Source organism: Epinephelus moara, chromosome 4 (assembly GCF_006386435.1).
Source record: "Epinephelus moara isolate mb chromosome 4, YSFRI_EMoa_1.0, whole genome shotgun sequence".
In the NCBI taxonomy this organism is placed as follows: domain Eukaryota; kingdom Metazoa; phylum Chordata; class Actinopteri; order Perciformes; family Serranidae; genus Epinephelus; species Epinephelus moara.
The window spans coordinates 15,355,428-15,381,290 of NC_065509.1; the positions used below are offsets into that span (position 1 = coordinate 15,355,428).

General features: G+C 42.9%; 1 protein-coding gene across 1 annotated transcript in view; it reads right to left on the reverse strand.

Annotated features, from left to right (window-relative positions):
- Nucleotides 1–22,855, reverse strand: part of gria1a (glutamate receptor, ionotropic, AMPA 1a) — a 95,129-nt gene extending 72,274 nt beyond the window's left edge. Inside the window, 3 exon segments of the mRNA XM_050042273.1 lie at nt 1,183–1,422; nt 22,109–22,243; nt 22,397–22,855. Of these exon segments, the coding sequence (XP_049898230.1) occupies nt 1,183–1,422; nt 22,109–22,243; nt 22,397–22,484 (463 nt within the window). The 5' untranslated portion in view covers nt 22,485–22,855.
- Nucleotides 22,856–25,863: the final 3,008 nt, after the last annotated feature.

A 25,863-nucleotide genomic window follows, 5' to 3' on the forward strand; every position in this document is an offset into this window, starting at 1 on the left:
ACAGGGGTGACCCTGCACACACACATTCATACACACACACACACACACACACACACACACACACACACACACACACACACACAAACACACACTATCCAACAGTTTGTCAGTTGGTAATGAAAGGATCATAGCAGATAAAAAAAATCAGTGGGACATGTGTGTCGCTACGGCCATCATCAATCAATAGGGCTAGAGACCACTGTGAAATCTCCCCTGTCACTGCGTGATCGTGTGCTTTGCAGAGTGACATGATGGCATCTGTCTTTTAAAGCTGACTTAAGTCTGCTTATGTCTCTCACACAAGTCAAAAACTCCAGGAGGGAAAAGTTGCAATAATGTGCATGTGCAAAATGTGCACACAAAGCATGCACACAAAATACACCCACACAGTCATGCTCCAAAACCCTAAACACCTGGGACAGATGGCACGGCATTATGGGAAAGGGTACAGCTGATTGGTTAGAGAGGGGAGGAAGAGGAGGAGGCTGACAGGTGTGCTGCTTTATCTCTGCAGAAATGTTTCGAAGATGTTTAAATTGTATGCCACAGCAGTTTTTGTGCTTTTCTTTTTTTTTTAGTATGCGCCTAATAAAGGGACAGTTGCAACAGGAGTTACTGCTGAGAGCTGCTCCATGAAAAGCTTAATCTTTTGTTCCATTGTGTGATTTATCTGCTACTCAGCACAGGTCAATGTTTCTTTTATGTGTTCTCCGTCTGCACAGAGACGGTGGTCTGAAATAAATGTTCTGATGGCAGCTCATTGCAGCACAATGGCTATGATTGACCCCATTGCTGTCGCCATGGCAATATGAAGACGACTAATGGTGGCTGGTTTAACGACTGGTTTTGCCTGTGAGTGTCTTCATGTGCATGTACTTGAAATGCTTTTGAAAAGAAATCCCACTGTGAAAAATGCTGATATTCAAACATGAATGAGGATAATGACACATTGAAGATAAATGCACCTGTTTATAACTGACAATCCACTGAAAACCTTCATGTGAAATATTTGCGAAAATAACCTACATGTACACTCCAAGTGGCTTGGTCCACCTCACAGTCATTTTCATTGTGAAGCGGGAAAGCTTAAAGCATATAAGCTTATCAAACATAAAGGTGTCCGCTTAAAATAATATGTTAAATACATATTATGATGTGAAATTAAATACACGAGTTTCCTACCTGAGTCAGAGCTGTACATGTAGACAAACTTGGTCCACCCGTAGTGGTCGATCACTCCCACCAGGGCGTCCTGGAGCTCAGGCCTCAGCTGGATGACAAACTGGTTGGCCGTCTCGATGGGGAAGGATGGCGTGACGAAGCAGACGTGCAGTGCTCCGCAGAAGGACATGAGCATGTTGACTGTCTTCCTGTCATACAGGCCGATGATGGCGTACACACCTTTGGAGAACTGGGAGCAAACTGCAAGAGAGAAGAGAAAACGGGGAGAAAGTTAGTCTCTGAATTTACTGTATCTGATCAAATGAAATGAATGCAACATATTCTCATCAAGTAGGCACTTGCTACTTTGGTGGACCCATGATTTTTTGTACAATAAACTACAAAATATAGGAATTTTCAACACTGGAATTTACCTGCGATTCACATTCTGCACAATGCAATAAAATGTTGTCTGATTATCTGTACTGTCTTGTCGCTTGTAAATAACGTCCCATAGATTTCCTCATGTAGGAAAAACAAAGATGTATTGAATTAAAGCTAAAATGATTCGTCAGATCATTAGACAGTCGATTCCAGCTTCTCCAATGTTAAAATTTGCTGCTTTTGCTGCTACAGTTAATTTGATATTTTTGAGTTCTGGTGTTTTGGTCAACAGATTCTTCCGCGCTCTGGGAAATTCAGATGTTAAATTTCACCTTTTTTTGATACTTAACAAACCAACTACTAACCACTGATTCAAGAGCATAACAAACAGTTGATAGTTAAAGCCCTGCATTGAATAAAATTGAATTCTAGATCATGTGGATGTTTCATTTTTCTTTTTTCTCTTATCGTCCATCACCTAAATACCCAAATGCATATAACAAAAGCTATCCCTGATGTTAAAAAAAACAACAACTGAGATTCTGAGAGAGAAATCTGTCTTTACTCACAATTTGTTTTACCCATTCAATTAAAACCTGAGTCATCACACGGCGCTTCCAAATTTTTGTTTAAAGTAGCTCTTATAGCCTTGTCCTCACCTCCATTCAACTACTCTGTGGCATGTTTATGCAGAACTGGCCAGTTTGTCCATCTGTATACCACCAGTCTGTGTGTTTGCCTTCAGTGAGTGGTGCAGCGGGTGAAGGCAGATTAGAAGTGGAGAGGTTAATCAATGCATCCCCAGGGTTCCATTGACATTTTACTGGCAGCAGGAGGCGGTTTGCATCTCTCATTTCCTTTCTCTCCCTCCGTCTCTCCATTTCCCTTTCTCTCATTGTCTGTTTGTCACTCTGACTTCCTTCACACCCTCTAATACCTTAAAATAGCTAATTTATGTTCACAGTCTTCTCTTCGGAAAAAGGTATGTCCTCTCCATGCTTTCGGCATGGCGTGCTATCTTTGCACTCGCAGGTCTGGCCTGGGCTATTTTCTGCCACGGCAATGGGTGGGCCTTACTTATCTCAGTATTTACCAAACAGATTGAAGTCGCTGCCTGTCCCCGCGCGAGGGCCAGCTCGCTGCTAGGAGCTGAAGGCAAGACAGAGAGAGGATGGCCCGTGCCCAAAACGCCTAACCCATCACAGACCTGCACCCGCGGGGCAGGCACGTGTGTGTGTGTGTTTGCGTGTGTGTGACGGAGATAGAGGGAGAGTGAGAAATTCGGCGGTATCACATAAAAATACGTGTGCACACACGCATGAGCACACACACACATATGCAGTCTCTAGTGCTCCAAAAGCCTGGTGACTCACCCTACTTAAAGCAAGCCCTGAAATAGACATTTTGAGCCTCGCCACACTGACTCAGTAACAGAACTATCTTTCCTTCATGGTCTGCACACGCTCTTGCTATTAAATCGACACTCTCTCTGCTATTGCTTTCCACTAGCACACATTATATTTCCCCTTACAATTTTCTAGGACCAATTTCAGCGGTGGCCTCCATGTTCTGCCTGGATGAAAGGTAATGAGAGCTTGTTTGACTTTTTGTGCAGTGTCCCATTACTCTGCCCTGCAGCAGGTTACCATGTTTCACTGAATATGACTCATTTCTCATACCTACAGTATGTCTGTCTGACAAAAAAAAAAAATAAAACATGCAGCCATGTGGCACGGACCTCCTGCTCCGAGCTGGCAAGAGAACCATGTGCTCGTCTAATTCGACAAGAGCATGACACAGGACATTAGTGTAACTCAGCAGTGTCGGGTCTTGTTCTGATAGCAGTATAGAGGAGCGGCGTATTGAGTTTGTTTGTGTGCGAGGGGGCTTGTTAGCGCGGCTCCACATGTGTAACGACATTGGAGGCAGTGCTGAGAGACCTAAAGTGATCTCGAAGACCCCAGCAACACCTGTCCACCCTGGCACTCCGTGTCTCCTCGCCACAGTTACAGCTGCCATGGCGGCAGAACTGAGGTTGCCCGGGCAACGGTCTGTTTCTCTGGCAGGGATTACAGTAGCTCAGAGCTGCTAAAGGACTTTTGGAAGATGAAGTGGGAATTGTGAGTGTTTGGACATTTTGTCATAATTAGGTTCCCCCTCAAGGAATTAGCAAATTTGCAAAACCGACTTGGCTTTGCAAAAATAAATCCTTAGATAATGTCGGAAATAATGGAAGATTTGCGCATTTCCACAGCATCACATTTTTTATTTACACTCAAAACAAACCATAATCATTTCCAAAAGTCAACAAACCCTTCAGCATATGCATACAGATGATGCAGGGGAAACTCACTGGAACGGTCTTCTGTTTTTTATATTTTCACCCTTTCTAAACTTCTCCTATGAATGAACAATAAGTTGATTTGCATTTGGCGTGGTCAAAGAGTTTCGGGCCGCAGGAAAAGAGAGGAAAAACTCAAATCCTAAAGGGACTGATACTCGCACAACAGGAGGAGCTGTCAGAAACAGCTCACGCAGCTACTGTCTTCCCTGTTCTCTGTTTCCTGTGCCCTGCAGCTGTTCCTCTGCTTAGCATGAGCCAAATATCAAATGACAGACGTGTCTGTGCCGGCTGCACAAAGAGGGCGTGTTAGTGACAGTTGTTCCTGCATCTGAAGTTGTGGATGACGGGAGGGTGATGCTAGGGGGTTGGTAGGCAACGCTGCATCCTTCAAACTGCCCATGAATGTTTATAGCTCGGTACAAAATCACATACTGGACCACTGCTGGTTTGCTCTTAAAAATAAAGTCTGACTTTGACTTTATGATTACATTAATGATGCTATGAAATATATATGTATTTGAAATAATGATGGATTCTAAAAACGTATGAAGGGCTTAGAGTGCAGCCTGAGCCGTATTTGATAGATGCTCTGAAATAAATGACACATAATTTATAAAATAACGCTAGATTTTTTTTAAAATTGTTGACAGGGAAATTATCCTGAAATCACAGTGAGACCATTTAGACGGGGCACAGTGTAAATACAGGTTGATGGCAAACTGCATCAGTTAAGGGTGTCAAGGTGCCCTTGTGCCTGCTACCTGCCTCCCAGCTGCTCCACTGGAGCACACACTAACCTGTGTTCAGGACTGTGGTATTGCAGAGCAGCTCCTTTGTGTGGGTGTGATTCTTTCTTCAATAGCTCTGCATTGCTTGATATGTCAAAAAAAAAATCAATAGAAGGTGAATTTAAATGTACCGGGTGCAGTCACAAAGGGGAAGCCACAACCATGTTTGCGAGAATCAATATGAGGTACGTCGTCTGAGCGTGTTGGCTCGGTAAACACATGTACTCTGGACTCAGGGGTTTACTGCGGCCTCATGCAAACCACATATTCTGATAAGGTTGTTATATACATTATATGCCTCCACAAACACACACAAAGGGAACACGGGGCTTCTACTATTTTTCTCCCCTGGGACTTGCATGCCATTATCCTGTGCAACATTAAGGTCAGCAGTACAGAAGGAATTTCACAGCAGCAGGAAGCTGGGTTCAGCTGGAGGGAACGTTCTGATTGGAGGGTTCTTGCTCAGCCATCCATAAAGGTCTTTTTTTTTTTACCACTGAGGAGAGACATATCAGGTGACTCCACAAAATAGGACATCCAATTAAGTAGCTCATCCTATCCACTGATCAACATACATGTACCCTTCTCTAGTCTGAGTATTTCTTCCTGTGAAACTCCAAAGAAAATAGTTTTTATTTTCCTCTGGGCATCGATGGACAAAGACTGTGGAATGGAAGAGTGAGCAGCTGAATCCAGCCCAGCTTTCCTCCACCTCAGCATAACCCTGCCAGATTGACTCCCAGAGTCACACACCACCCTTATTCAGTGAGTCTCAGTTCTACGAACACAACTGGGTTTATGTTGTCTATCCAATGTCACCTTTACACTACAAGATCGCAGATCTCAGGCTGATGCCTCAGGAAGTCAAATCTGTTTTCACTTTCAGTCAAAATCGGTTTATAAAAAGGACACAACAAGGAAAACCAAGGACACTAGCCTATAATAAAAGATTGCAACTATTATTTTTTATTATCAGTTTATCCTTTTTATTAAAATTAATTATCATTTACTCAATAAATGTCAGAACTTATTGACAAATGAATGTCAACGCAGGTCCAGAAGAAATATCTCAATAAAACTGCCATAAATTTTTTCACAGACATTAATGGTGCCCAAAAGATGAAGCCTTTGGTGATCACCTAAAATTTCTGTAGCACCACTGGCAGGTTTTCATTTAACCTCTAAACTAATTACATTCCCATCAACCTCAACTGTACATTGTGTTTAGTGCTAACATGCTAACACACCCAACCAAGATGGTGAACATGGTAAACATTACCTCAAAGGGGCTGTATATGACATTCAGAGCGTTAATGTAGCAGGAAACAACCATTTGCTATGTAAATACATAGTGGAGTAATGGCGTCCTGAGCAGAGACTTCAGTCACATTACTTCTGAATGTGTTATAATTCGAGCTTCTCTGTTGTTGTGGTATACGGTCTGGCCAGGCCTGCATGTTAGTGCATGTACGTCCCTCATGTGTATATTTCACTTGCTAGCTAATTGTCGCTGCACTGCACTGCACTCATACAGCAGTTACAGGCAGTTACTGCTGATCATGGCTTCACACCCACCCTCCAGTTTCCCCAAGGTTAATACTGTTAGCTCTGTCAACACTGATGCCATTGTTAGCACCTTTTTTGTGCTGTTAGCACCATTAGCTACTAGTTGTCAGCTCAGCCACTTCCATGTTGAGAGCTGTGTGCAGACAATCCTCAGACTCCAAATCATACATATGCTCTAAATGTCATATACAGCTCCTTTAATATCATCATGTTACCATTGTTCGTGTTAGCATGTTAGCATGCTGACATTAGCATGTAACCCACAGTTTTGCTGTCTGTTGCTGCAGTTTTGCTCAGAGAGCTGCCAGCATGGCTGTGGACTTCTAGTCTTGATGCCTGATAACAGCTAATCAATGAATGAGCTTAATCAGTTGTTCCAGCTGTGTTTCCAGGGGTCAACACATTATTTTGTTGATAATTTTAAGAACAGCGTAATGTAAAATGCTTATCACAAATCGGGTTTAAGCAGGAAGCCAAACCCTGTGCTGCCGCACAAATCTTATAAATGCTTAAAATTAATTATTGCAGGTGTGGGCCTAAGGGTTACGGTGCTTACTGTGAACTGGACCGTCTCTAAACTGTGTCTGGTCTTACACCTTTGTTGCATGTCATTTACCATCTCCCTTGCCCCTCGCCCATCTCATTTCCTGTCATCTGTGTACTGTCAGATTTTTAATAAAGGTACTATAAGGCACACATTCACACTGCATGCTATAGTATCTATGCCATACTTAGTTTAAGGTATCCTTTTGAAAAATGAGAAGGATGACAGGAGCAAGGAGGTTCCTGTCACATCAGGCAGTAATATACACCACCTCCACAAGGGTGAAGGGTCACTCAATCAACCACAGAGCACTTTGAGGGGAGATAAACACATCTGACACCAGACACTGCAAGACGCACACAATCATACTCAACTCAGCCACCCATGGCTAATAACTGTCAGATGATGTGTGTAATAAAAACAGAGAGCATGTTGTGGTCCCTCTGGTCCCATCCATCTTCCAGAGAGCTAATCAGCTACATTAATGAGAGCCTGGGCAAAAGGAGTCGATATCCGATTCGCACATATGAATACATTTAGGACTTGCCAGCACCCCCCTCAAAAAAAAAAAAAAAGTCTCGCTGGTTTTGACAAGACAGCATCTCACACACAGCTTGTGCTTGTGAAGAATCCCTCAGGTGATGGGTGGGGGTGGCCTACACCATGAGCCCTCCACCACAGAATGACTCACGCGGTGCAATAAATCTCCTGCTATTCAGAGGACAGGGACCCAGGGGACCGAAACGCAGCACCAACAGGGATCTGCATAAATGCCTGTGTAGGAGGGTTTTTACTGCGAGGACAGTTTTCTCTGGGATCTCCTGCAAACGACTTGAAATGTATCCTGGAGAAAATGATTCATTCCATGATAATGTGTCAATGTACTGCAGAGAGATCATTTCATCCATGCAGACTAATACCAAGTCAAGAAATGCAACAGGTTTAAGAGGTTTTTAGGAGGGGGTGGGCTTTGCCTCACTGCCTTTCTACCTCTCCAGAGTATCCATATGCCCCATGGAGTGTTGCGCTCCAGAGAGGTGCGCTTGCTATTCCCTGGTATAAACAGCTTTAGCTCCTCAAGCTTAAGGGAGATTTACTGCCTGTGCAAGAGCAATAAAATTGTGTTTATGTCAGTGCTGTTACTGGTGTGTGTGTGTGTGGCAAAAGAAGAGAGAAAATAATAAGAGAAAAGGGAGGAAAAGACAGATGAGGAGGTGAAGATAGAAAAAAGAAAAAAATGGGGAACTTAGAGAAATATGGCAGACAGGAAACCTCTAAACTCTTAAGCTTCCACCGCTGGGAATAGCAGTGATCAGAGCAGCTGACCAGCCAAACAGATCTTAGATTAATGTCGGGAAGTGTTGGATACTCATGAGAGATTACATTAGTCGAAACGGGGGTAATGGAAGGTTAATAAGGATGAGCCAAAAATCAAGCGTGTCTTGAAAATGTAGGTGAGGGCGGACAGAAGGCAAAGCTGGTTTCTGGAGAGGAGAAGAAACAGAAGCATTAGTGTCTACCAAAGGAGATGATAGGGAGACTGCTGCGAACAAAGGGAACAGATGCCAGCCTAGCAGTGGGAAACACAGGGACCACACGGCGAAATCTAGATTTCTCCTATTTCCTCTAAGTAATAAAACAATGGCACTGCATCGCCTCATTAAATGGGTAATCGAGGGTGTGAGAGCACTCCCCTCAGCTCCGAACACATCTCTCTCCCTTCCTGTGTCTCACTCTCTAACCCTCTCACGCTAGGCCATTGTCTCCCCTCCTCGCTGTTTCTCGCCACGTTTCCAATCTGGTTTGCTGCGGAGCCCTGCCGCCTGCTGAATAAACGCTTACCTGGGCAGCGGGTCAGAAACCCAGCCCAGACCAACTCCTGTCAGGGGGTATGGAAACTCCAATTATCTCCTTAACAATCATCCCTTCGCAATTATCTCCCCATCTGCGTATCGGTGTCGACAGGTGCAGAGGGACGGTCCCGCTCGCACACTTTCTCTGACACAAAAAGTGATGGAAGTGGATATGTGGAGCAAGAAGAGGCGAACACACAACCTGCATGCTAATGCAACTTTATACGACTGTAAAAATTAAAAACTGTCCTCAACAAATTCCAGCTGAGCCACTGGGAAATAAAATGTTCGTAATAGACCTGAGCAGAATGTATGAGTACAACCAGTAATGTTGCATTCATTTGCTTACAACAAACCAGAGCTGCAAGTTATAATTACTGTTACTGCTGATAAACTGTTGTTTATTTTGGGATCATTTGTGCTTCATCAGTTGATTCCAAAAATCTATCAAATGTAAGAGAATACTGAAAATTGGCCGCACAGTTCCCCAAGGTGATGTCTTTATATGAAAGCAATGACTTCTTTGATTTAAGATGCTAACATTTGTCACTTTTGCTTGATGCATGACTGAAATGAATGATTGATTAATGTTGTCAATTCGTTTTCAATCACTTGGGAAACTGTGTATAGATGTAGTGACCAGACAGTCTTTTGGTTAATACAGTAAATATTTGACAAATAAAGGTACTTCATCACATTGATGTAAAAACTGACAATTTGCTGAGCCCCTCACCCGCACAACAAAAATCCAATCATAGCTTAGCAACTGTAACCAGGCACAGCAGGCCTGTCAGTCCTTGGATTTCTCCACATGTTGAAGTGGTATGCATGAGGCTTTTAGCAGAACTAATATCTAAAATATTTGGAGGGTGCTGTCCTATTTCCAAAACCAAAAACATAAAAAATACTGAGGGCCTGTGTCCACATTTTTTTTCTTCTGAGTCATAGTGTCTCTTTTTCAATTCATTCCAGTGAAGACAGAGAGTGTATGCGGCTGCCTCCAGAAAAGGTGTAGCGTCTTTTTTCAGAACACTCTGCCCTTTTTGTGCAGCCGCTCAGAGCATTTCCTTTGAAAAATCTCAGAACCTCTCAGAGAGGCACTGGTGTCATCCCTGTCGTTCCTTTTCAGGCAACCTTGTCATATGAGGTGGGACTCCTCACCCGTGTAACCAAGACAACCGAGGAGAAGCTTGTTCTGACCGTGTCTATCCCAGGTGTCCCATATGTCGGACAATAGCTATCATAACGGAAACAGAAAAGCTTATTTGTGGGAGCATGCAGGGTGTTTCCATCACTGTGCTGATAAGGTTATACCCTGTACAAGCTTGTTAGCTATGTGGTCAATACTTTATTACCTAGCATCTTAAAAGAAGACACTGGGAGCAGCTTTTTTGTGAAGCGCTGAGATGAAGAGCTCTGCCACCATTTTCCTGCCAAAGAAAAACGCCGTGTGGACACTGGCCGTGTGGACACCGGCCGTGTGGACACCGGCCCTTTAGAGGTGCAGAAACTGTTGTACATGCTTTTACCTCTTTGCGACTTGATCATTGCAACAGCCTTTATTCGTGTCTTAATCAAAAAACCTTGCAACGACTTCAGATTGTTTAGAGCTCAGCCGCAAGACTTTTAACCAAAACCAAGAAGCACGACCACATCACACCAGTTTTAGCCTCTTTACATCGGCTCCCTGTTTGTTTTAGGATTGACTTTAAAATCTTAAGGCTCTTCATGGCCTGGCTTCAGATTACATTTCAGACCTGTTAGTACCTTATGAATCTATGCGTAGTAGAACAAGTCCGCCACAGCACATCTTAACATTTTTCATGCTGTAGTGCCATTTTTGGAGTAGTTTAATATGCTATACATAAATACACCCCTTATATCCCAAATTTTAATAATATGTACGGACATATGTCCATGAAATAAATTGCTAAAAAGTGCAATAAACCCCCCAAAAATTAAAATCTTTTTTTTTTACACATATTTTTCTAAATACACGCAAGCAAATCAGTTCATGCTCACAACGTGATGGTGCTTATTCCAACGTAGGAAGTGCTGTGAATACCCGCGGTCTGGATTATAATGTTTTTGTTGTGTGCGCTTTTTACTGGATTTCTACAAACCCATTAGTGCAAGGAAACAACCCTCTGGGACACGATGAATGCGTGATATGTTAGTGTAACTCCTCTGGTTTTACATGCAAAATAATAAATAATTATTGCTCTATCTTATTTGGTTGCAATTCTACCGGCATTTAAAAATAGATGTGCAAAAGGGAATCGCAGGCGCTCCCATTGATGTTGAAGGGCTACGACCCACAGGCAGAGGTCTTTTGCTTGTTCCAGACTCCAGGCTGAAGACTACAGAGGACAGAGCTTTTGCCACCAGGGCCCCGAGGCTCTGGAATGACCTGCCTGAGGATATAAGGCTGTCCAAGTCACTGGCTTCATTTAAGTCTCTCCTAAAAACCTACTGCTACTACTAGTAGTAGACCTACTGTCTGTCTATTTTATTGCTACCTTGTTGATGTTATTTCCCATTTATTATCTTGATTTTAGTTTTGGCTTTCCTTATTTTATCTTTTAATTAGATGACAGTTTATTAATACTTACATATACCCTCCACTACATGACTGTTGACCAGTAGCCTCATGCAAATGTAGCGTTATTTCCAAAGCCGGGCAGTATAGCATTAGCTGGGCCAGAAAAAGATGAACCTTTTAAAAAGAGTCAGGCGAACAGTAGCAGTATGCAGCTAGCCACAAGAAAATATGAATATATACAGAATTAATTAGCAAAAACAGATCAAAAACAAACTCTGGTTTGATTGATATTGCCTGGACTGCAGACACAGAAAATATAATTTAGAGAAAGAAATACAAATGGATATCTGTTTTTGCAAATTAACCCTTCAATGCTTGAGACAGTGTCATTTCAGCAACAAAAAGACGATCACCAGCCAGAATTTAAGAGCTTTGGTCCACTTTCGTTGGAAGTCAAGGACCCTTTGTTTCAAAATGTCTTAGAATTTCAAATAAATCTGCTACAAATATTTTTGTAAACTGTGAATGTCCTGCGCAAGAACAGATAATTTGATGTAGCAACAGTAACCTAGGGGGGCTGGGCTGAGCGAACAGTCAATTATATACATTATAGATCCAATATCATCTTGCAGGAGTCCCTGCCTCCCAACTTTCAGCAACTGTTGCAGGTCTAGTGTCATGGCAAGGCAGTCATTTAGTACAACGAGCGTCTGTGCGACTGTGCTGTCACTGTAAGAGCAGTTACACTATGTCACAGTGTTTAATATGCTTGTAGGCTTTGTTCCTCATTAAAATACACAGAAGCTCCGGAGATGCACTGTATGACAAAAGAGGGACTCGCTTCTGTCTTTGCCGCAAAAACATGACAGCTGCCATCATCCGGCGCTCGTCCCTCCACCCCGCAGCACAAATCCTGGTCTTCATCCCCGAACACATTGTTTTCTAATTGCCAGCCCCACACGTCTCAGCTCAGACCTCCACGTCCCAGCTGCCATTACCTCCAGAGACGACAGATTTGTTTTAAATACTTGGTGAGCTTGTATGAATACAGAGAAGGATTCGGAGCAGGCTTAGAAAGACAATGAGGAGAACAAATAGAAACAGAGCGGACACAGTCATCAGCGAAGTGTGTGTGTGTGTTTGTGTGGTGAACGAGAAGCGTATGTGTGATAAAGACCGGTGTCTTGTCAACACGACGGAATTCTTAAACCTCAAGGCACTGGATGGCCGTTGGGTTACTTTTATGAGGCGAGTTGTTCTTAGAAAATGGTCACACAGCAGGTGAGGAGATTAAATGACAGGTTGCTTATTTTCTCCTTCCTAACCGTTTCTCTCTTCCCTCACCCTCAATCCCCCGCCCCACGTGCACATTTCCTCTTCCTTTCTTTTGCAAAGCAATGCCGGCACATACAACACACAGAAACAATCTCTATCCCCCTTCTGCTCCACACTCTATCACTCTGCTGCTTGGGGAGCAGTTTTGGCTGATCTACATTGATTGCTATGGGCCATTCTCTATCCCTGGCGCTCCGGAGCAAAAAAAATCCAAGCCTTCTCATTCATCAAACCAGCACCTGCCAGACTCTAGCCCTAAGAGAACAACCGTCAGTTTCTTTTCTTTTTTTCCCCCCTTCTCTCCCATTCTCTTTGTTTTCTCCTCGACAAATAACTGTCATGTCCTGAACAGTCAGGAGGGAGCGGTGATCTGCTATTCGTCCGCCTTTTTCAATAACCCATTGAACATTCGGTAATCCCTCCGAACATGCATGCACTGTGGAAGTCAGTCACCACAGCTGTACCTCAATGACTGACACAGTAGCTACACAAAAAAAATACAACACCCCAGAGCCTCCCTGACACCAGCCATGGGGTCTGAAATTGCAGCTTAACCTCCACCCCCCACCCTCCTCTTCTTAACACTTCCATCCCAGCTTAGACTTTTCTTTCTGGGGTGTTGTTTGCCCCTGTAGGGGGGAAAGATTGGAGCAAAAAGGGTGAATGTAATAAATACAGACATAAAGTTTCCAGGAGATGACTTTTTCTTTTTAAGTTTCTCCAGGCAGATCCTTGAGAGCTGTGTATTTTTAAGCATAACAGCGCTTAACAGAGTTAGTCCAATTGTCTTTTTTTCTGTGGAGTTATTATCACATATTTATGCTCATAACTCCATGAAGTGATAGCATTAGATGTGCTGCACTGAATAATACATTAAATGCATCTGCTCGAGCTCCGTCTCTTGTTAGCTATTGTGTGTGTGCAAGTGCGCGAGTGAGAACTTCATAAAGCAGTCTCACATGCTCGCACACATTTCTGTTTGGTAGTCGGAGCAAGAAACTACTCTGATGAGAAAAACTTACGCAAGGTGTTTGTAGCAGTAGTCGGACTCCAATTCCACTACTCTAATCTTTGCTTAGAATCACTGGATGATTGGTCTCTTTAGGCTCGTAAAAATAAAATGAATAAAGCAGACAAAAATGGTGGTTGACCAGGTCAAAACTCACCAACGTATGGAAGCAGTGATGATGGATCACACATAGATGCTGCTTTGACTTAAGGGGCCACAAGTCCAAAAGGTTGGAAACCACTGCTCTGAAATACTTTATTGTATAAGGTAAAACTGAAAGTGATGTGAGTTGAATCAGGAGGTCAGTTTGGGTGATTCATTTTTAAATTTTCCTTCATTTTCTCTTTCAAATTGGTTTGATAAACTTATGGGTATGTTTAAAACCTGCCCGACTGACTGCTCATGTTTTTCTTTCTCCGATTTTTTTAGGAAGAACACAGTGTTCCCAGGTTCAATTAGCAATTAACTTTGGACTGATATTATTACTGATAAGAACATTGGACAAAACTACACAAATAAGTCATAATAAAATGACATCACTCTTTTCTTTCATGTTGAGTCACACTTGCACCCCTCTGTGAATATTCCCTCTGCATCTCAGGCCACATTTACACCGATACGTTGCCATTTTCAAACTGTGTTTTAAAATGGAAACCATCTCCATACACATGAGCGTTGTTGCACCGTCTTTACTTACACACCTGAAAAAGAAAAATCACATGACCATTCAAGTACAGTGCACATGCACGTGAAGAGGAAGCAGATTTTCTACTCTGCAGTTGGTTGCTTAGCTACAGAAAATACTACGGAGATGGCAAAAAGTAAGATCAAAAGTAACACTTCAGGCGATCAAGATTTAGAGTCATCGCAAAGCAAATACAGTGACCTATTAGAGCATTATCAGGAGCATTACCAGGAGCATTATCCATCGCCACAGGGAGCCATGGCAGTGGGACAGCAGCTACGCTACCCACACAAGAAGGATGAAATCACAAGAGGTATGTAAGCTCAGTTATAATGTTTTGGCTTGACACATCGTGACTGTTAAGAACCAATCGGGAAGCAAATGTGGGTGTCTGCATCATCATTTTCAAAAGTTTGTGTTTATACCTGTCCCGACTAAAACGCAACCGTGGAATTTTCAAATTAAAACCATGTCAGCAGCATTTTTAAGGGTCTCCGTTTCAGGGGCTCCAAAATGCCAGAGTAGTGTTGATGCTTAGTGTAAATGTCGCAATCGTTGTGTTTTAGAATAAAAACGTATTAGAGTGGATGCAGCCTTAGACACTTCGACTTAAGCAGCTGCTAGTAATAAATTAAACAACTTATTTAATAAACTTCAACTTGCAACTTGGCATTGTGTGGGAAACGAAGTCACACCTATTTTCTTTGCAAACACCCAGCTTTCTGTTGTGATAATTTATTCTACCAGTGTCCATAGTTGTTTACAACATTAAACTATCAGACAAAAAAATGCAGCATTGCTTTGCTCAGATTTTTCTGATTATCCATGTCAGACCTATGACATCACATCCTGTTTCTCTGGGACTTGTAAGCTTAAGCCTTACACCATTCAACTTTATCAATAACTTAAATCAATAAATACATCCAGTACCATAAAACTTGGTTATAACTATAATGTTTATGCTCATTATTGAACAGTAATATCACATGGCCTCACTGATATTATAGTCTTGATTTACCACAAACATTTGACCACCCCTGTACTTGACCTCAACCTGTACACTCCCTCTGTGACATAGACTTACATACATCCCATCACCCGACAGTAATTCATAACTGTCCTCTAGGCCCGCCCGAAGGGAAGCACCCCCCAGCCTCTCATCTGTTTGGTATCGATTGGCTGGGCAGGCCTCTGTGCGGTGCTCAGTTCATTGATTATAGCAGCCTCATAGATCCTCTTCCAGTTCTCTTTAACCGACCCACAGAGACCCGGGAAGATACTGCTGCCTACATCACAGTGACAACCCGAATCGTCTTTTCCATGAACACTAATTAGTTTTAATGAAAGCTTTATTATCGCGACGTCTAAACCAGACACAAAATCAAATGCGAGTTAAAGATTCGCAAAGCTTAAAGTACGTCTAATTCTGAAATGTTAAATTTTGTTGCTAGGTGCAATATCCTGCAGACATATTTCAACCCAAAATAGCCAAAGCTTAGCCTAAATCTCACCACACATATGCAGGAAATCAAAGGGAAGAGTAGATGATATAGGCGTGAGCCTGCAGGGGATTTGACATGAAGCTAGCGATTCACTGCCGTCCTTATTACAAACCAAGTCAATAGCAGATTATGGTAATGTGAGATCTAACTGAGGGGAACAGTGACTAATATTCTCCATGTACACACACCATCCCTGGCAGTTATTTTTAACCACTGGAAACATGTAAAATAAGCCAGTCCAGCAAAGCGCTTTCACCGCACATGTAAAAGCAAAGGCACGTATAGAAAGAGAGCCAGGATCCATAATAATAAATGCTAAAAATACAGGCACTCTGCCACTTTATGACTTGGTTTGTGTATGTGAGCGGAAGAGAGAAGACAGAGAAATGCAAATTAGCTCCAGTATCCTGTCTCACATTATGCCGACAGTGTTGCCATCGTCATTACTTCCCCAATGACTCCACAGGCGGGAAATAAAATGAATCACATCGCCATTAACATTCAATGTCTCTGTCTATTATGTTTTTCCTTCTCTCTCCTCTTTATTTTCTCCATCACCTTTGCCCTAGTCCACCCAACCCCCCAACCTCTCGCCCCCTGCTCTTTAGGCAGGTGCCAGGGAGTGCGTGTGAGCATGTGTACGGGTGTGTTTTTGTGTGTGTGTGTGTGTGTGTGTGTGTGGTGGGAGGGCTTGCTTCTGGAGGAAGTGGCTAGTCATAAGAGCCAGCTGATGAGTATCACCCTCATCCGGAGCTCCATTCATCTCCGTGCACAAAGGCCCATTCACCCGCTGCTTTTCACACTTGCGGACCCCCAAGAGCCCCGAGCACATTCCCACACTCACACACGCTTACAGAGGTGAACTGTCACTCACTCAGGACATCCTACACAGATGCCAGAATGGGCACCCAGATGCAAACACGCGCAGAAACACACATGCACACTCCTCCACACAGGCATACTAAATAGAGACCCAGGAATAGGCTGCTTTTATCATCTGACTCATTATAAGCGGGCCCTAGGGCCCTTCCTTACAAACATGTCTCCATAGCCTCCACATCCAAAAACTCTTTCAGAGCGAGTGACACACAGCAGGCAGAGGTGTCACTTTCATTTTTGCCGTCTCCCTCCACTGTGAATCTTTCTGACACGCTTATTCCACAGCCCACCATCATACCCATGGACTGCAGTGATATGCGTGACACACTGAAGAAAAGATGTCATATTTGATGGCATGGCGCAGAAGACTGAGAGGGTTGACTGGATGAAGGGAAAATCTGTAGAAATCCTGTAGTGCTGAGAGCTCCTGGATCTAGTTAAGCTCTAGGAAAACCTGAATATTGGCAGTGATCCTTGATCAAATAATCAGTTTCAAGTAGTTTTCTGAAATGTTTTGGACAAGGATATTTGATCCCTGTCAGTTTTTCATTTGCAAAAGAGCTGCTTTTACAGTTTCATCAATTTCTGAATGGATGATGGAGACAATTCCACCAATCAACTGCTTACAAAGACAGAGAAAAGGCAGTCAACAGAAGGTGCGCCATGCTGCATGTTGGCCATTTGAGTCCAAATCGCCATGTTGTTCTTTAACTGTATGTGTGCTGGCGCTGCTGTCTTCCCACTGGGTGCACGCTGTGACTAAGACATCATTCTACCCCCCCCCAATCCCTCTCTGCTGCTTTAGGCACCATGTTTTTTCCACAAGCGACATCCCTAGAAACGTCAGCTGCAGCCTGACTCTCACATTCGAATAACATTCCCTTCTGAGCAGAGGACCATCTCATTAATGAGGGCATCTTGGGTGCATTTGGTTTCTTTTTTTCGGGAGGGGGAGCGTGACTGTTTTCTGCAGCTCTTACTGTGGTTTTTAAATGCATTCCTGCAAAATTTACCACACTATAAAGCTGAGGACAGGACGGACTTCATAAAGTCTGTTTTTATGATCAGGTAGGGGAAATTAAACTAAATAATGTGCAATGTGTGTAAAGTGCGGGGATAGGGAGCAAATTTCCTTTTAGTGACAGTGTTCAACGTTTGCCAGCCGCTAGCCCCGAATGTCTATAAATCTGCATGAGGGCTGTTGCACATAATGCTTTATTTCCAATCCAATTCAGAGCTCATAACTAAATCTCATAACAACTGCTACAACCACATTACATTAAACTTGTGTGTGGGAAAGGCTCTTAGATTCCTAGATATGAACGTTAAATGGCCACTGTCAGTCTACCAGCCACGTTAGGTTTGATCCACACGGATCATATGTATTTTGGAAACAGGGTCTTCCCCTCCTTCATTTTCATAAAAATTTTCATCCACACGCACTGTTAAAAAAAAATCTCCATCCAAATGAAATCGCAAAAAAACTCTGAAGCTATCAAGAACATGCCAAACCAACAAGCGGTGATATAATCATAACCCTAAAGCCACACAAAGAAGACGAAGATTTTGTGTAATCAGAAGCCTGAAAAAAGTTATTACCAGAGGGTTACCTGCAGCAGTGATCGTAGCGCATGCTGATGCCTCTATTCCTCAGTATAGTAGAACAGTAACTGTACATTTATGCGTAAACACATAAGTCCTGGTAGCTATTTTAGAACCAGCACAACAGCCATGTTCGCCATTGCACAAAATGTCGCCTCATTTGTGATGCCTCCCAAAGGAGGTAACGGCGCACATTCTGAGGTCTCAAGCCAGAAAATCAGTTTTACCTATCAACACGTCAACAGTGAAAATTAAGTCTCTGAAAATCTTCACCTTGAATGGAGTTTTTTTTGTGACCTAAAACACAGCTGTGCTGATGAAAGGCCAAAAAGCATTTAAAAAAAAGGGCTGTCAAATTTACGCATGCACACATGGACAAGGTCTTAGTTCACTAAGCTAGCTCTGTGAAATAGTTAACAAGCAGTGTTCCATGGGTAGCCAAGATGGACTTGTAGTTTCTGCAGTTGAAGATACAGTTCATATGGAGTTATTAAAAACTAATTGGTGCTTTTATGTGCAGCTATTTGTTAGTGCCAAACCTTTGTATTAGTAACTGTCCGTTTTATCATTTAGCTGTTCCTCCCAGTGTCGTATATTAGTTTAAATAAGAACATAGTGATCCATTTAGAGCGTATGTTGTTAAATAAATGCTGCATTTATTTCACTTAATATGTCATACTCTCCATTGCTGCTAATAAACGTAAGTGATTAGAGCTGTCATGTATTTTAAATTGAACATTTTTAGTTGTCCATTAATCTGCTGCTGATAATGTTTATCTAGTCATTGTGTGGATATGGAGATTTGCTTATTGTTGGGGTTTATTTACATTAGGATGAATCTGCATGGTTTATAGCATTGTTCATCTGTTATTTTTGTGTAGAGACATACACTAACCACCGAGTGGACAAGTGTGTGGTGACTGGTGTGGTGAAAGTATTCAGTAAAACTCCTGTTGGCTATTCAACACACTGAACCAGAGAAGATAAAGGTTATATAGAGTCAGTTCCCGAGACTGTTTTGTTTTCTAGCAATCACCATGAATCAAGATTAGCCTGCAAAGGAGCCCTCAGTTCGTCCAAGACCCAGCATCCGTTGACCTAGTTATTAAGCCCACTACGACCTTAGTGAGGGGCAGCGCAGATGTTTGTCACCCACCAGGTTACACACTACATCGGGAAGCTAGTGAATCGGACTGTTCAGTTTCCAGTGCACCCATCAGCCAGCATACAAGCCCTCCACGCTGGATGGTGGTGCATTAGTGGAATCCCATCAAAGATATTCAAAGAGAAAATGATCATCATCTTGCTATCTAAGAGCTGACCAGCGACAGAGGTGACTTGTATAGGAGCAACAAGGAGGAGAGAGACTGTGGAACTGCATCAAACAACAGATCATTTGCCTATGGTCCTTAAGGCATTCGGAGCAATTAAGCAAATGATGGAGCAGGTCATGATGAGCACGGCTGATGAGCAGTTGAGGGTTTCAACACTGACAGAGCGGGAGTTAAACCCAACCCAGGTTCCTGTCCCCAAATCACAGTTCCACACTGCGGAGGGCTAGGATGCGCCATATGCACTGCAGAAGCATATTTGTTACCACAGCCAGTCATGAGAAGATCATGAGCTGGTGGAGAAGTCCTTTCATGTGGTCAGCGGTTTCCAGAGTTTTGGTTCAGAAGAAGAGGCAAAGGCTCTGGCGGTGAAGCTTTGCAACCTCCGGGCTATTGGAGGATTCAACGTACTACAGTGGGCAAGCAATAACTTGTCTCTCATCAGCCATCTTATTGCAGATGCCAGATCTACCTGCACTGACCTTTGGATCAATCATGGCCAACCACACTTCTATGAATCCCCATTTGCTTCACATTGGAATTGTTGACGTGTTATCTCACGAGCACAGCCCCACTGATGACACCGTGATCACCATGCAAAGTATCTACCAGACTTAGAGTATGCTGTCCCTTTTACCACCCAAGCTAAGATTTTGATCCAAGGTCTTTAGGACAAGAAAAGAGAGTGGGATTATCCAAGGCTCCCTGACAACCTCCTACATGCATGATAGACCCAGCAAGCAGAGTTACCTGACCCCTTGAAGATATCACCGCCACACTGCTATATGAGCCCAAACATTGACAAGTCAGAGAACAAGAGAGACATCTGTGTCTCTCTCATTGCATCAAAGAATGTGTACTTATCTGGTCACAGAGAGGATAGACAGAAGTTGCAGTTCTCGCAGGAAGATCTAGGATTGCACCAAATTCCAGTGCCACAGTTAGAACAGAATGCTGCGTATTTTCCATTGCTGCTGATAAGGGTGAGCAATAGTACTGAATATTTTAAAGTAAAAAATTGTATTAATGGTTTATAGCTTGGCTTTGCTCTTTTGTAAAGAACCATGCACTGAACAACAAATGCACACGCGAGTTGTGTTGGCTGGTGTGGCAACAGCAATACGGAAAAATCCTTGAAAACAATTCAATGCCCCGTCCCTGAGCAGACGTCTGTCACTATTCAATGTACAGAGCAAGAAAATTTAAAGCATATAGAGAATTTGTTTCTAAGACTTTCCCTCATTCTGAGTCAGAATGTCTTTCGTGTCTTAAAAAACTGCATCATGTTTTTTTCCACTCCTTTGTTTAGTCTGTGAGCTCTAATATATCTCTGTGACTGCATCCAAGCCAGTGGAAACGGAATGAAGACCAGTATTTAAATTCCAGACGCGTCTCAAAGTGGAAATGCTAAAATCAATGTCTGAAAGAAGTAATCAAATGTCTGTCACTGAAGCACACACCTGGCAGAGAGTCAGGAAGGCGCAGTTGTCAAAGGGTATCTCCTGGAAGTGTGCGACTTCGCCACAGTGAGTGTGAGTGAGCCACAGGCAAATTCAGAGGAGCCGAGGATGGAATGAGAAAAGCACGGCTGAAAAGCCTCAAGGGCGACAAACTCTTGTCAGAACACAAAGAGGGGATAAGTGCAGGGTTAACAAAGAAGAAACAATTTAGACTGGCATTTCTTTTGTCGAGCTAAGACATGGAGTTATGTTTGGCTGGCATAATGGCACACATTATCACCCACAGGAGTATGGCGTCCTCACTGCTCTGACCAAGGACTCTGCAATGATTTTTTTCAACTTCCTTCTTGACCATAAATCTTGCTTCCCATCACCAACATGCTATGATCTCCATTTAAAATGCAACACTTATCCCTCACATCACTAATTAAAGAAGCTCTTTCTGTTGAACATATATATTAATGAGGATCAGATCAGAAAGATCAGGGTAATCCCAAAGTCCTAAAAGTTGAAATATGTATTGTGCATGCGTGTGCGCATGTCTTTGTTAAGGTTTTAGGGAGGGAGGGTTTAATAGTGTGTGTTCTGCCAGAAAAAGATAATCGGATTGTGATCCGTGGCTAATTAGAAATGCACTTAAAGAGTCGTTTTTTCCTCTTTGTGCACATCGCCTGGGAGCCCTGATCTGCGCTCTGTCTCTTTGTTTTCTCTCTCGGCTAAGAGAAAAGAAAGGCGCACAGGGATCAGCAGCAGCCGTTTTCAAATTCATATAGCTGTAAAAGCTGATGTTATATGACTGCTGGGTCTGATGCTGCAGAGGTTGCTTTTAAATCCCCGTGGCTTCTCCAGAGCGCAAAATGCACGCTGCAGAGGAAAGCAGCAGAGAAAACAAGTCCTTCGCGGTCCCACGCAACAGTTACTAAGATAACCTACGAACAAACGTCTTTGCAGTAGGCCTATAATATATGGCACCAACCTGCGCAGGTTTTATACCCGTGGAGTTCCAAGCGCTCTTTATGAAGTCGATAAACAGATTAAAGGGAAAGGGAAAGGGCTGCAGGGAGAGAATGGGGAAATGCCAGTAAATATAATCTGCTTCCAGTGAGATGATAGTACTTACAGGCATATGTCATGGAGAAGCTATTCCCCATCTTGACCATATCCACCTGCGGCACCAGTTTGGGGATGTCCTGGTGGTGAGAGAGGGCGAAACGAAAAACCTCATATTCGTGCGATTCGGTTGGGAACAATCCTCCTGTTGAGCAGCAAAGAAGCAGGAGTTAATGTTGGACACACTGGACTCAAATCAAGGGGGAAACACACAGATATTAAAAGAGACATGAAGCAAACTTGCATTAAAGGTTACAGTGCTGAGACCAAAGGTCTGATGCCTGTGCGCCATTCTCACCTATATTGATGTTACTTGGAAAACTTGAGCTTGATCCCAAGCACATCCCCAGTAAACTGGTGTAGAGAATGGTGAAGCTTCGCTGCATATTTCCTTTTGCATTGGCGAAGGGAAAAAGAGCCGAAATCCACGCATAGGTTTGTCCGTGTGTGAAGTTAAATCCCCCGCGTCTCCGCCACTCCTATCGCCTCCTGTTAGAGCAGCACGGACACCGACATCGATTCAACACCGAGACAGTTATCGCAATGGCGAGAGGAGGCACCTTTCTCTCTCCTCTTTTCCCTCTCTCTGCTGATGCTCTCTTGTCCTTGGCTGCTGTTGTATGAGACGGAGAATGACTTCAGCATTAGCCGCACTGCAAAAAATATGCCTGGCTTTTGAAGCTGTTGAGCCTCAATGTCAATTTTTAATATTTCTGTCTCTTAAAATAGCAGATTTTTCCCCACAATGCAGCGACATGATTTCTTGTTTCTTGCCTGCAGGGACATCTCGGTTCTTTAAAGGAATGTCCGGAAATAAGTGTCAATGCAACAAGGTGGAACTGAGCAGATCGCTCAGTATCATATCGATAAATGAGAAACATCCCAGAATTCTGCAAAGAAAACAAGTGATATCATTTCACATGACTGAAGGATGTCTTCGCTTCTAAATAAAACAAAATAACACTTTAAATGTCGATGCCTGACAGAAAGGACTCGCGGACTGAATATTTTTTGCAGTGTACACCCTCAGAGCGCACCCACAGGTCCCTCAGGAGACGCACGGGATTTCATGGATATCCATTCACTTTCCTGCCCTGCAAAAGTATGCACAATACTACCCACAACGTCTTTATGATGTGCTTTTATTTTGTAGTAAATTATTTTTTGCATTTTTTTTTTAAAACAATTTAAGAGAAAGGGGTGTTACTTTTGTCCATATTCTGCATCTTGAAATTCTTCAAATAGTGAAGTGATTTAAGGGATATGAGGAGGCGTTTAGTATCTGCATATATATACAGTACAGTAGTGAGTAGTCTAAAAACAAATAATATAATATGCAATCCAGTTTGGATGTAAACCCCCACATTTCATTTATGATCTTGCCTGTTTTTAACCTTTCCACGTTTGCTTTCCTCAGTCATCTCTGCGCTGGATCTGCAGCCTCACACAGGTCAGGTGACGCAGGGGCGTTTCTAAGCTTTGAGGACATCCGGGGCTGACCCAGGACCTCTGTCAGGGGGTCCAGGAAATCTGCAGCATGGTCTTTTGTCGTCTATTTTGTGTCAGTCAGTTTATTTTCATTGTAAATTAGAAAATGAGCAGTGGGCCACCAGGCTCCTTATCTGGCCCATGGACCATAAGGTCTTGATCACACAGGACACATTTTAGCAGCTGGGGGCACCTTTTTGTAATAGATTTTAATGAGACTGAAGCTTTTTGCTTGCTGTTTCTGCGCTCTAAGTGCCTGGCGTTTTTGCTGGAGCACTCTGAACTCCTCGAGTTGAAAGAACTTCAGCTCAGAACAGAACAACGCCTCACATCATCTCCGCTTTATCACCATTGTCCAACAGATGATTTTAGAGGCGGGCCTTCTGTGGTGGTCATGACAACAAGTTAACAGCTGGCAAAACAATGGAGGTGAAACTGGTAGTAGCGGTTGCTGGATACCCAAAGCTATACGGCCCGCCGATAGACAGCAGGTTGTCAAACTGCCCCGTGTCATCCTAAAATGTGCCTGGAGACAGCCATCAGCGAGGTGAAGCTCCTGGACCAACTGGTGGTACTCCCCATGATCCAGCCTCTTTTTTAGGGTCTCATGTACCCACACAGATCTCCGTTTCCTTGTGCCTGACAAACTATTAACTGACAGCCTCTCACCCTCAACCAGAGCTACAGCAAGTCTGCCTGAATAATTTAGGGACTAGATACTAACTACTGTTAAATAACTAAAATGAATAAACAGTATATTGATTACACAGGAATGTTAGGAGGTGATGGGGTGGTTGCCTGGCAACAATAAAAAGGCACAGTAGGCGTTTTTTTTTATTAGTGGCATTCGGTTAAAAAAAAGGTAGTGCAGCATGCATCGTCCTGTGTGATCAGGGTCTAAGTTGAGTATCACTGTTTTATGCTATTCAAGGATATCTTTTCCTAATTTTCTAATGTTTCCATGGTCAGCAATCACCTTTGAATCTCAATTTTCAAACCAACCTGGTTAAAGCATAGAACACAACAAACCCATGGTAATTGGGCAAACTCCATCTGCTGATGAATGAAAGAAAGATCATGTGACCAACAGCTCTAGACAGCTACTAAATGATCCTCTGTTGAAGATGTTAGTAAAGATTCTCAGTCATGGTAATCTTAAGTGCTATATCGTAGGCAACTGGACTTGCTTGAGTTTCTTGAAGACGTTTCACCTCTCATCCAAGAGGCCTCTTCAGTTCTCAGAGAAAGAAAGGTGTAACATATCAAGACTGAAGAAGCCTCTTGGATGAGAGGTGACACGTCTTCAAGAAACCCAAGCAAGTCCAGTTGCCTTCGATGTAGCACTTAAGATTACTCTGTTGGTGTTTTCTCAATGGCTGTTTCCAAAATCAAGGGTGCATTTTAACTTTTAATTTCATCTCCCATTACAAAGAGAACCAAGTTTAATTTCAGAGGTCTGTTGCTGCATTGAAAACATTTGATGGAGATGGTCTGTACTTCATCTTCAAAAAGGCAGCTTTAATTTGGCACATCTAATATTAAGGGAGTCTTGCTGTATTATTTACATCCAAGCTGACATAAAACGATGGTGACTGATATTTTACACCTTTGTGATGCCTATCTACTGGCTTTTAGATGAGATCAGATGATGCAGTCAGTAGTAAAAAGACCAAATATGATTTTCTTGTTTTGAAAATGCTGCTGCTGCTTCCACATCCTACAGTTTTAGCATGTTAAAGACAACGCTCAGATGAGTCATTCTTGCCTTTGCTTGGTTGCTTATACAGGATTAGAAAATAAAAACAATAAATGGATGGCAACATCTCCACCAGGGATAACTACACTTTGGTATCACGGGGAGCTGAAGCACATGGGATTTAAATTGAAGGTAACAATTTCAAAGATTTAGAAGTTTTAGTAAAGGGGATGTAAACTCTGGAAAATGGGTTTAATATTGCCAGGATTTATTCTTTAAACTGGCCAGGTTCAATATAAAAAAATCTTGAATTCTGAATGTGGAAGAGGACTTTTGCTTTGCATGCTCCCCCCTCCCTCTCACACAGTGCAGGACTGGCAAACAGCTGATAAGGAGGGTTATGATTCATACCATGTATTTACAGACAGCTACAGCCAATTATTTCCTGAAGAAAAGGTACAAGCCCCCGTGCTTTTGTACACAATGAAAAATTAATCAGCACTGGCGATATTCACATGAGATTGATTGCAAACCACACTATGGCGCAATGCCCCGGTGCTTGTTTAGAGAGTGAAGTGGTA